We start from the raw sequence: 13,424 nt of genomic DNA on the forward strand, positions 1-13,424 counted from the left end.
CTGACATCATCCTTGGGCTGATGGAAAAAGAATAGCAGATGTCTATAAATGACAGGGAACTAAGAAAAAGGTACATGGGTATATGCTGGTTAGAGCTGATCCTAGTGAGAATAAGACCCAGGTTCCAGATGAGGGTCACAAGGTAGATGCACGGAAAGACTGGAAAGAGGATGAGCTGCAGCTCTTTTTCATCCAAAAGTCCCAGGAGAACAAACATGGCCACAGAGCGAGATAGCACTCAGCCAGACCCATCTAGGCACCCACAAAATACTGAGTGCAACAGGCAATGAAGGAAATTGTTTTCTCATCATTTAAGAAATCTGACATCATCCTTGGGCTGATGGAAAAAGAATAGCAGATGTCTATAAATGACAGGGAACTGAGAAAAAGGTACATGGGTATATGCTGGTTAGAGCTGATCCTAGTGAGAATAAGACCCAGGTTCCAGATGAGGGTCACAAGGTAGATGCCTGGAAAGACTGGAAAGAGGATGAGCTGCAGCTCTTTTTCATCCAAAAGTCCCAGGAGAACAAACATGGCCACAGAGGTGGGGTTTCCATCTCCTTCAATAGATGTGCTTGGTGCCACCTGCTGGGAAAAAAGGAGAGAGAAGGAAATGATTTTATTCTGATAAAAGAAAAGAGAAATACACTTAATTTTTTTCAGTCAGGCTGCTGGCTAAATATGTAACCTTGAATCACCAAGTTTGAGTTAGTTTGTGTTGTCCATGTACAATCAACAACTGTAACTTTAAAAATCTCTTTAATCCCTACTATCACTCTATCTATGGGGACAAAAGACAGTAAATCATGACTATATGATAGCACCTAAAATGTCTTAATTTTATGTTTTCCCATGCCAGGTTTTGCAAATATATATGAGACTTTGGAGATAGGCCAAATGAGAAAATACTGTCATTTCTCTATATGGTACAACAGGGACAATTCTGCTCAGACATGGATCTGTTAGTCACTCAATGCTGAGAGACACCCCTGAATTACGCTGGGCCTCTCATGTAAAATGACGATGCTGGAATGGGTGCTCTTTACAATATCCTCAAGAACTAACATTCAATTAATCTACAATCAGGAAGTGTTGAAAATTCTATAACTGCCTTTCTCCTTTCATAAAGTCTGGAGAGATAAAAGAATAATGCAGCAGAATGGTGGGAAAAGTCTTACACGAGAAAGCAGTTTGTAAATGGAAGTGATTTAACCAACGTAATGACTAGGAAAGCTCCAGAGAAGTTACAAAGTAGATGGTAGAAAGAGCTATTAGGCTCCTTCCTTGTCGGAACATATTTTTTTTCCTCAAATCATTGATATTCATGAGGAATATATTCTAGGACAGTGATTCTTAGTGTTCTTTGGGTCAATGACTCTTTTAAAAAGCTTTTTGAAACTCTGAACCCTCTACCCAGAAAACTGCAGCTATTTACCACTCTTGCATACAGGTTTTTTTTTTTTTTTTAGTTAGTTTGTTTTTTTGGTTCTCAATTACCTTCATGTCTACCCTTGTTGCCCACCTTAATAACTTTTCTTCTGTGAGGGCGAGTGACTTGAACTCATGTAAAGGTTAAGATACTTAGGCAATTACATGGGGATTAGAAAACTGGGGCAGAATTTTGGGAAGTTCATTTCTTTTTCCACATTGTAGCAAGTCCAGGGAAAGCAGAGCACTGACTTGCAGGCCAAATGGTAACTAAACAAGATTTTTAAGTTATTTTTAGTAAATTTAGTAAAGCTATTTTTAGTAAATTTCATACATTTTTAGTAATTTAGTAAATATTTCCATGATATTTGTATCAGCCACTGTGACTTCTCTTGAAGATACTATAGCCGTCATTCTCTCTAGATAGTCAATAGAACATCCCCTAACCCAGAGATGATGTTTTTTTTTTAGTAAATTTCATACATTTTTAGTAATTTAGTAAATATTTCCATGATATTTGTATCAGTCACTATGACTTCTCTTGAAGATACTATAGCCGTCATTCTCTCTAGATAGTCAATAGAACATCCCCTAACCCAGAGATGATGTTTTTATTCAGATCAACTCAAGTTATAAACAAAATCATTAGAAGCCTTGAGAGGTGGAAGGAGCTGTCAAATATAGCCTGGGAGTTTTGTTTACAGGTAGAAGTACAAATATTGAACATTCCCCTTGAGAAAGACTGTTACATTCATGGAATAAACTATGTCTATGAACTAGAAGTATTTGCCAGCATAGACCATCCAAAATATCTTCCTTCTCTCCAACCATTTCCCAGTCTCCTCTTTACAAAAATGAATAAAAAGAAAAAGTCCCCATAAAACCTCTACTCAGAAAAGTAAATTCATAATGTTCTTTTTCCAAAATCAGATCAGTCGTTGCTTCCTGGTGCACTTTTTTGAGACACATTCTGAAGGAATGAGGTGATTGATCAAAGAACAAGGTGAAGGTGTTTGCTATTAACGTGGAAGGGCAGAACAGTAGCAGACAGGAAAATCATTTACTATCCCAGAATGAGGGGATGATTCTGTCCAGAGGGAGACTGAATAGAGAGAATCTTGTGGAAAGAGACCAGGTAATTTTATTCAGTTATTTTTCTCATCATCACCAACAATCATGACAACAAAATATATTTATTGAGCAGCTACAATATATACTGATTTATCCTTGTCATCATGAAGATATGCACAACTTACAGTAATTTCCACTCATTCAATGTGGTAAACTTAGGCCTGGTGTGCTGTTTACCAAACAAGGTATTAGCATTTTGAAAATTGCCTCTATATTTCTATCATATGTCTCTGGAGCCAAAGTTAGATGTTTGTTGGATCTTCTTGCTCTATCCTCCACATCACTAAAACATCCATTATTTGAATTTCTCTATTCTGTTTTATTTTTACAGGTCTCTCTTCCAATAATTTCATTCTATCATAAGTTGTGATAATTTGCCATTCAACCCATCCTTGTGTTTCACATTTTAATCATATGGTTTTGTTTTCTCTTCCAGAGGTTTCATTTTGTTCTTTTCTCAAATAGCCAGTTTTGAAAGTTTTTTGTTCTCTCATCATACTTTCAGTAGTATCCTTTATTTAAACATATTAAACATACCTATTTAGATTGTCATTTATTAATTAAATACCTACTTTTGCAAGTTTGATTCTACAGTTTATTGTTATTGTTGACTCTGAGTCAAGATGCATTATTTACCTCTGTGTTTAGTGAATTTTGACCATAATTTCATGTTCCTTTGACTTTATCTGCAGAGAACATTGAAGCTTGAGTTTAAAATATGTTCTTCCAGAAATGAATTATATTACTTCTGTCAGGTACCAGGGAGGTAACACTAACCCAAATCCCTTTAAACAAAAATTATGACTTGAGGTTTTGCAGGGTCGCCATAGTAATAAGATTTAGGCTACATGTCTAAATAAGTAGAGGTTTGAGGTTAAGAATTATCAAGAGATGTTTTTCTTTTTCTCTGTTTCCCATCTAAGACTGAGAGAGTTGTGCATATTCCTGTCTCATTTTGTGATGCAAGTTTTTTAATTTTTTCAGGAGAGTGTCATCCTTTGGTAGCCCCTGTTTCAGTGGCATGGGGGTTCATCTCTCATCCAGCCACACACGGTGTTTTTTTTTTTCCTGCCCCTCATAAATATGTCCATTAAAACCAAGGCCTCAGGTCACCAGAGTTTAGTAGATCCCTCCTGGGAAAATGCTGGCCCCAGTTCACTACTTTCTGAGGTTTGTGTTTCCTTGTCATCATTGTACTTTCATGAATTTAATTGCTTTCTCACTGGCTGAGTCATTTAAAGAAGTGTTTTATACTTTACCTGGCTTTCTTAGTGGTTTCTGTGAATGTGTAATCCACAATATTCTCAGAAGTATGTCTATAAACACTATTTTTTTATATAAGCTTATCACTGGCCATTTTTTCTAAACATCCCAAGCTCTTTGATTTGGTTGTATTTTTTGCTCATAATTTGATTAAATTTGCATGGAAACAAGGCATGGTATTAGATAGCTAAGATTTATTGAGTGCATACTCTATTCCAGGTGCTATTCTGAATCCTTTTATATTTTATCTCATTTTAATTTGGCCAACAGCCCTGTAAGTTATGTAGTCTTATAATTCCCCACTTAATGATAAGGAGACTGTGTGTCAGAGTGGTAAATAGCCCAAGGTTACACAACCCATGAAGGACAGAACTGGGATTAAAATCCAGATGCTCCAGCTCCAGAACCACATCTTAAATACTGCTCTTCACTCTCTCACTAAAATGTACTATTTACTACATTAATTTTATTTCTTTTTTCTGATTGGTAAGGGGATCACAACACTCGGCATGGTGTGGTCTGCACCACGCTCAGTCAGTGAGCGCACCGGCCATCCCCACATAGGATCCGAATCTGTGGCCTTGGAGCTGTGGCTGCTGCTGTGGTGTTGAGCCACTTTTTTTGCTCCATGGCTGTGGCAGTGGCCGTGACAAGCCACCCATGCAGCAGTGGTTTTTCTTGCATATTTTCTTACCTGCTTTCAGGTGGGAGGTACCACCCTCAGCTCCTTGCCTAGGAATCTGAGTGTGCTCTCTTGCCTGCTTCCAGGTGAGGGGTGCTGCAACCCTTAGCTCCTTGTCTAGGACCTCGGATGTACTCTCCTGACTGCTTCTGGATGTGTGGGAGGGGGCAGTGCTGTGGCCCTGGGCTCCTTGCTTAGGACCCTGGGCATGCTCTCTTTCCTACTTCCTCGTGGAGGGGTCTGTGGCCCTTAGCTCCTTGCCAAGAGCCCAGGCATGCTCTCTAGCCAGCTTCTGGCCAAAGGCAAATTTAACTTTTTAAATGAAACAAATCAGGTAGTATAAGCCCTTCAGAAGTAACCCACAACTATTCTCCTACATCTATGCTGTGTCTCTTTAAACACCAATCAAATGAGCCAAAGGTTTTTCAGCCCCTCCCCTGCCACATTATGCTGAAGTGTACTGACACAGTCTGCACATTTAGATAATCCTTCTACAGATTTCTTTTTTAGCAAAAAAGTGTGCGTGGAAGCAAAGAGGCTATAACCATGGACAACAACTCCTCCTACTCCAACTCCTATCACTCCAGTCAGTGAGGTCAGATCGGACTTCAACTAGGAGAGCAATTTTAACTACAGTAGTGGAAACTGTGGCATTAATGCAAATTATAGTTTTTTTTAAACTCTGATCCTACCACCAGTGTCATTGAAACAACTTCCAAACACATTACATGGCAAACTGTCCTTATTTGCAGATGACATGATCCTATGTAGAGAAAAGCCTAAAACCTCTCCAAAAATACTCTTGGAGTTGATAAACAATTTCAGTAAAGTTGCAGGATACAAAATCAACGTGTAAAAATTAGTAGTATTTTTATACTCCAACAATGAACTAGCAAAAAAAGAAATCAAGAAAGTTAGCCCATTTACAATAGTCACCAAAAAACAAAATACCTAGGAATCAATTGAACCAATGTTATAAAAAATCTCTACAATGAAAACTACAAATCACTGTTGCAAGAAATTAAAGAGGCCACAGAAAGATGGGAAAACCTCCCATGTTCTTGGATTGGAAGAATTAACATTTTGAAAATGTCCATGCTACCCAAAAAGATCTGTAGATTCGATACATACCCATGAAAATACCAGTGACATTCTTCACAGAAATAGAAAAAATAATCCTACCATTGATATGGAACAAAAAAAGACCCCAAATAGCCAAAGCAATTATGAAAGAAAAAATAAATCTGGAGGCATAAAACTACCTGACTTCAAATTATACTACAAAGCTATAGTAACTGAAACAACATTGTACTGGTATAAAAATTGACAAATGAACCAATGGAACAGAATAGAGAACCCACAAATTTACAGCAAACTGATCTTTGACAAAGACAACAAGAACATACATTGGGGAAAAGAACTGCCTCCTCAATAAGTGGTGCTAGGAAAATTGAATATCCATATGCAGAAGAATAAAATGAGACCTGCATCTCTCCATATACCAAAATCTACTTGAAATGGATTAAAGACTGATCTATAAGAACTAAAACTATAAAACTACCAATAAAAAGTACAGAAGAAAAACTTCAGGAAGTAGAACCAGGCAAAGACTTTATGAATAAGACCCCAAGAGCACAAGCAACAAAAGAAAAAATAAACAAATGGGACCATACCAAACTAAAAAGCTTCTGCACACCAAAGGAAACAATCAGCAGACTGAAACAACAACCTACAGAGTGGGAGAAAATATTTGCAAACTATACATCCTGCAAGGGATTGATATCCAGAATATAAAAGGAACTCAAGCAACTACACAGTAAAAAAACAAAAAACCCAATTAAAACATGGGCAAAGAATAGACACTTTTTGAAAGGAGACATACAAATGGCCAACAAACAGTTTCAAAAACGCTCAGCATCACTAATTATTGGGCAAATGCAAATTAAAAACATTTTGAGAGATTATATCACCCTAGTTAGACTGGCTGTAATCAAAAAGACTGAGAATAAAAAATGCTGGTGAGGATGCTGGTGAGGATGCGGAGAGAGAGGAATGCTCTTTTGCTATTGGTAGAACTGAAAATTAGTACAACCACTATGGAAAACAGTATGGAGTTTCCTCAAACAACTACAAATAGATCTACCATATGATCCAGCAATCCCACTTCTAGGTATGTACACAAAGGAATGGAAATCATCAAGTCGAAGGGACACCTGCACTCCCATGTTCATCGCAGCTCTGTTTACAATAGCTAAGAGCTAGAACCAACCTAAATGTCCATCGACAGATGACTGGGTAAGGAAAATGTGGTATATATACACTGTGGAATACTGCTCAGCCATAAACAATGAAATACTGCCATTCACAACAACATGGATGAGTTTGGAGAAAATTATGTTATGTGAAATAAGCCAGATACAGAGCGGATAGTACTGCATGTCTTCATTCATAAGTGGAAGCTAAGAGAGAAAGGAAGGAAGGAAAGACCACAATGGTGGGTTGGACTTGCAGAGAGAGAAAGCATACCTTAGGTTGTCAGGAGTGGAGTGGGGGTAGTAGGAGGGAGGTCAAGGAGTAATTGGGTGGAGAACACAGGGAATAATTGCAATTTGTGCTAAGGTGCATGCTAATAGTACAGTATCAGTGTGATCATCCATCTTGGACACAGGTGGTGACAGTCAGCTTTGTACCCCATGAATACGCATAATCAATCAATCAATCAATCAATAATAAAATAAATTTCTAACATTTACTTTTTAAATATACAACATGTGGTTAGTTTTCCAAAATTATAAAATGGTTTTAATGTAAATTAAAGTTTGGGTTTTTCCAGTGCATATCTCTAATTTTTTTTTATTGATTACATATATTTGTGTAGTACAGAATCAAATATCAATATGTGTGTGCAGTATGTGATGATCAAATCAGGATAATTAGTATACACATATTTACAATACTTAATCAATCTTTGTGACCCTTAACTAGTTTCATACCAATCCTTCTCTCCGTCCCCCTTTCCCACGTCTAATAACCACAGTTCCGTTCTCTATTTTTTCTTTCTCTCTTTCTTTCTTCCTCTCTCTCTCTCTCTCTCTCTCTCTCTCTCTCTCTCTCCCTGCCCTTTCTTTATTTTAGTTCCCACTTGTGAGGACATGTAGTATTTCTCTTTCTGTGCCTGATTTATTTCATTAACGTAATTTTCTACAAGTTTATTGACATTGCTACAAATAGCAGAATTTCATTCTTTTTCACAGTAGAGTAGTATTCCATTGAGTATATATACCGTATGTTCCTTATCTGATCATCTGTCAATTGACATTTAGGTTAATTCTAACTCTTGTCTATGGTAAATAGAGCTGCAATAAACATGGGAGTGAAGGTAATCCATTGACAGGATGATTTCCATTCCTTTGGGTATATACCCAGCAATGGGATTGCTGGGTTATATGGCAGTTCTTTCAGTAATTGTTTGAGAAACCTCCTTACTGTTTTCCGTAATGGTTGCATAATTTACAGTCCCACCAACAGTGTAGAAAAGTTCCCCTTTCTCCATATCCTTGCTAGCATTTGTTATTCTCTGTCTTTCTGATAATAACCAGTCTAACTGGGGTGAAATGATATCTGTGTGGTTTTGATTTACATTTCCCTGATGCTGAGTGATGTTGAGCATTTTTTCATATGTCTGTTTCCCATGTGTATATCTTCATATGAGAAATGTCTGTTTAGCTCCTTTGCCCAGTTTTGCTTGGGTTACTTGTTTTCTTACTGTTGAGTTGCTCCAGTTCTTTGCATATCCCGATAATAATCCCTTATCATGTGTGCAGTTTGCAAATATTTTCTCCCATTCTTTAGGTTGTCTTTTCACTCTCTTAGTTGTTTCTTTTGCTGTGCAGAAGCTTTTTAGTTTGGTATAATCCCATTTATTTATTTTTCCTCTTGTTGCCATGCTTTTGGGGTCATATTCATAAAATCTTTTCCCAGTCTTATATCCTGAAGTTTTTCCCATGTTTTCTTCAGGAGTCCTATATTTAAGTCTTTAACCAATTTTGAGTTTTCATTGTTAGGATTAGAATTAAAGTTATAGTGTTTTTAACTCTAATCCTCCCAATAGTGTCATTGAGACACTTTCCAAACAAATTACATGACACTCGTGGAAGAATTGGAGTTAATGAAATATAAATTGTGCGGGAGAAAGCACAATTTTAATCATCCCTTTCCCCAGACAACTAACAACTAAATTCTCACCTTGGCATGCACAGACCTAGCTACATTTTTCAGAAAGATCTAGAAGTCAGGAGAATTGGGATCCATTAAGTGCAGAATATGCTTGTCTCAAATGAGTCTGCCCTCCTCTAAAGCTCTGCTTCTCCTTCTCTATTATTTTGACCTTGTCAGTGTCTGTGAGAAAGTGAGATTCCAAAATCAAATGATGCCAGACTTTCTTGGGGTTCAAATTTCTTCTCATTTTTATAACTAATTTCTTGATCTTAATGAATAATGACTTTGATCATTCTCTTGTAAATATCAATAGCAGAACATGAATAAAAGTTTTTAAAATACACAAAAGCATTTAGTACCCTAGAGAGATTGTTAGGTTTTTTTAAATAAGATTATTTGGGCCAAGAGGTCAGTTATAAGAATGAGTAGAAAGGATCAGTCTCTAAGGCCTCAATGGCTCTGACTTGTTGACTCTTCACTAAATTCAAAGTAAAGTTCTGAGTTGTTACATTTAAATTCTTGGTCAACTTTCCTTACTTATGTCCTCTGCACACATTGCCCACTCAACTTTGCTACTTACTCACCTACTAGGAATATGTTTCTGTTTTCTTAAATTAATATTGTGAAATTGAGCTCACGGGCCTCCTCTCGACTAAACTTTCTATTAACCTCCTACTAATTCACTGAATTTTTACTTCTTCTCTCCTTCCTTGGTCTGTAGGTTCATTTCAATCATCCTTCATTGAACTACCCCTGAAATGTAGAATTTGTTATTGTACATATGGCTCTGGCTCCTAACTAGTTATGAGGACGGGAATCCTTTCTTATTTCCTTTTTCATCTTTACCACCCGTCTTGACACAATTATCTAGAAAGACCTTAGTGATGGCTGGCAGATTGACTGTTCCCCTGAAAGCATTACATTGCCAAATCTCAGTGAAATTATTGTGGGCAAGCTAAATTATCATTTCATACCCATAGACTGGCCTGCATTAGAATATGTGGTTTAGCTAAGAGTAGAAACTGAAATGTACAATTGGTCTAAATGTTCTTCAGGAACAAGTCTGAATAACTGTGCTTCTATTTTCCCCAGTTTTCTTTTTTAAAACAATGCTTTAATGACAATACCCATCAGTACCTATAGCTAATGCTTCTCAACAGCAGTACATGGAGGCAGTTCATAAAAGGCATAATTTCCTAGTAAAATTCCCCATCCACTGCAGCTCCCAGAGCACTAACTTCCAGTTCCCAGCAGCAGTTTTTATTTATCACCTCCTTGAGCTCATCTGAGCCCATCAAGCAGTGGATCTGGGCAATATTATAGAAATATCCTCCAATAACCCCTAACATAGGTTTGTTTCCTATTGAAACCCTCGTGGATCTTTAGGAACAGACTTCTCATACATTTTTACACGCCTTAAAAAACAAGGCATCAAAAGACATACCTATGCCTGGATAGGAGTCCACACACCCTCAATTCGTATTGCATTGATTCCTTGGCAAGAGACAAGCCTTCATATTCATCCGAGGTTCTACATTCCCCCTTCTCTCACCTGCCCATGTCTGGGAAACCCAGAAAATCAATAGTCAGCATTGTTACATATCTTGATCTTCTTTTAAACCCAGAGCTAAAACCACAAGCTTTATTTCCTTCTTAAGATAAGGAAAACTGACAAGAAATGAGAACCCAGTCTATACTACTCTTTCCTCTCTTGGCTTTTGTAGCTTCCTGGAAAATATCAGCATTAAAAATAACAGTTATTCTACTCCATCTACTGAATTTCCTGATAAAACCATACAATTCTAAGATACACACTTACACACTAACAGCAAAATCTCTAGAACACGAAATCTTGAACACAGGCAATATGACATGTTATAAACCAGTTTCTCATATTTGTCCTTAGTCTTTGCAGTTTTGAATATTCAGTGACTATATTACTACATTAAATTCACATAGGTCTCCTCACAGTAACCGTAAATAAACATATGCTTGAAATATTAAAAACAATGTGGTAGTGTGGTCCCATTGGCTTTGTCAGTATAGGGTGGGTTTTCCAGATTCATGGGAGAGAGAGAGACCTGAGTTCCCCAATATCAAATATTGTTATTGACTGCGACATGGATAAAAAACAATGTGGTAGTGTGGTCCCATTGGCTTTGTCAGTATAGGGTGGGTTTTCCAGATTCTTGGGAGAGAGAGAGACCTGAGTTCCCCAATATCAAATATTGTTATTGACTGTGACATGGATGGACTTTGAATATCATCTCCCATCATAAATCTCCACTGGGATGCAAGAAATTAAGCCATCAGACTCATAAATAAATGGCACTGAATAGACTGTATTCTTCTTTCCGTCACCTTTGATCATTCAAATTACCTTCCTTATGCTACAGCTAAGGAAGTGGCCACAAGGCTATAAACAAAAACTTATCAGACTATTAGCACTGAGAGGGCCTTAGACTAACCTTAGTTATCTCAGATTGGTCTTTGCAGGAGGCACAACAAAGCCAATGTACAGGATTATTTCTTTTCAATAGTGGAAACCCTGTCTTTTCATTCCTAACTGTTCAGAAACACAATAATCAGTTATTACCACCATGTCTTTATTAGATTGCATCAGAACATTTAGGAGATGGGTCTCTGGACTCCTCTGAGCCTCCCCCAGGAATTTCTTCTCTAGGGGTAGAGTCCTAAGGTTTCCAAAAGAAGCAAAAAGTTGTTAAATCTTGCTGTTGCACAATTGCTTGTGGACAGATTTGTAAATGACGAGGCTGTCCAGAATGTAGGGTGAAAATAAGGGACCTCCGGGACTTACAGATACTGTGTTTCCATGGCATTGAGTCAGCTGTTGGTCCATATTGGCATATGTCTGTGTCAAATTCAGGTTTCTCTGTCCAAAAGCAGTAAAGAATTTTTGTTATATTCCATGTATGTGCATGTTATTGTGAGTTAAGGAAATTCTGACAGGTCTAATCTGTAGAATTCTCAGAATCTGTGACCTTAGCGGTACACTGTCTTCTTCTGCAACCTCTTCAAGGCATCTTTAATTTCCTTGTTCCTTAGACTGTAAATCAAGGGATTCAACATGGGAATCACCACAGTGTAGAAGACTGATGCAAATCTGTCAAAGCTAGAGGAACCACCAGAGCTGGAACTGAAATAGACAAAGTTAGCTGAGATATAGAAGAGGGAAACAGCCGTCAGATGAGAAGCACAGGTGTTGAATGCCTTGGACCTGCCTTTAGATGTAGTGATTTTCAAAATGGAAATGACAATATAGATATAAGATATCAAGATAACTAAGACACTTGCTATCCCAAAGATCATTGTTAATATAACAGTCAGGACTTGCACAAAGAAAGTGTCAGTGCAGGATAGCATTAACAGTTGGGGCATATCACAGAAGAAGTGTCTGATGACATTAGGCCCACAGAAGTGGAGCTGAAGCAAAGAACACGATAGGGATAAAGTACCAAAAAATCCAGCCACATAGGCTCCCAACACCATCCGGACACACAGGATGGGAGACATAATTGATGAATAGAGCAATGGCTTACAAATGGCAGCATAACGGTCATAAGCCATGGCCATCATAAGGCAAGACTCACTCAGTCCCATCGTTGAAAAGATAAAGTCCTGCAGAATGCAACTCACAAAGGTGATGGTTTGTTGCTTCTGGAAGAAGTTGGAGAGCATCTTGGGGACTGTAGAGGTGACATAGCAGACATCTACAAAAGACAGGTTACTGAGGAAGAAATACATGGGTGTATGGAGGTGAGGATCAATCCCTATCAAAACAATGAGGCTTAGGTTCCAGGTCAGAGTCATAATGTAGATAAACAGGAATATGAGAAAAAGCACTTCTAGGATTGTGGGAAAATCTGAGAATCCCAGCAGGATGAAGTAGGTGACCTCTGTAATATTTCCTCCTCCAAACATTGGCTTGATGCTCCTGATATCAGAAAAAGACAAAAGAATACATTGCTGTCTAAGATGAAATAATAACATTACCATTTTCATGTGTGCCAATCTTTTTCTCCAAAGAGTTTACAGGGAGGGTTACAAGTGGAAATTCATGCATATTCTCAGCACATAGTAATTGTTCAGTAGATGTTGACTATTATTATCAATGCTTTCTGAAAGATAACCTTGAATGGCAGCTATACCTGCATGTAGGAATGTGAGGGGTGCTAGNTCAAGGGATTCAACATGGGAATCACCACAGTGTAGAAGACTGATGCAAATCTGTCAAAGCTGGAGGAACCACCAGAACTGGAACTGAAATAGACAAAGTTAGCTGAGATATAGAAGAGGGAAACAGCTGTCAGATGAGAAGCACAGGTGTTGAATGCCTTGGACCTGCCTTTAGATGTAGTGATTTTCAAAATGGAAATGACAATATAGATATAAGATATCAAGATAACTAAGACACTTGCTATCCCAAAGATCATTGTTAATATAACAGTCAAGACTTGCACAAAGAAAGTGTCAGTGCAGGATAGCATTAAAAGTTGGGGCATATCACAGAAGAAGTGTCTGATGACATTAGGCCCACAGAAGTGGAGCTGAAGCAAAGAACATGATAGGGATAAAGTACCAAAGAATCCAGCCACATAGGCTCCCAACACCATACGAACACACAGGATGGGAGACATAATTGATGAATAGAGCAATGGCTTACAAATGGCAGCATAAC

General features: G+C 37.8%; 2 protein-coding genes and 1 pseudogene across 2 annotated transcripts; all 3 read right to left on the bottom strand.

Annotated features, from left to right (window-relative positions):
• The window catches only part of LOC103604844, a 12,189-nt pseudogene extending 604 nt beyond the window's left edge, over nt 1-11,585 (bottom strand).
• Nucleotides 11,586-11,728: 143 nt separating this feature from the next.
• LOC103604845 (olfactory receptor 5AN1) lies at nt 11,729-12,667 on the bottom strand. The gene has a single exon (XM_008589423.1). The coding sequence runs from the start codon at nt 12,665-12,667 to the stop codon at nt 11,729-11,731; it is 939 nt and encodes a 312-aa protein (XP_008587645.1).
• Nucleotides 12,668-12,918: 251 nt separating this feature from the next.
• LOC103604846 (olfactory receptor 5AN1-like) lies at nt 12,919-13,422 on the bottom strand (the record flags this gene model as incomplete). Its single annotated transcript, XM_008589424.1, has 1 exon — nt 12,919-13,422. A coding segment is annotated over one exon (504 nt), but the record flags the coding sequence as incomplete, so codon positions are not given.
• Between the last annotated feature and the right edge of the window lie 2 nt (nt 13,423-13,424).

The sequence above is a fragment of the Galeopterus variegatus genome, unplaced genomic scaffold (genome assembly GCF_000696425.1).
Source record: "Galeopterus variegatus unplaced genomic scaffold, G_variegatus-3.0.2 Scaffold5431, whole genome shotgun sequence".
In the NCBI taxonomy this organism is placed as follows: domain Eukaryota; kingdom Metazoa; phylum Chordata; class Mammalia; order Dermoptera; family Cynocephalidae; genus Galeopterus; species Galeopterus variegatus.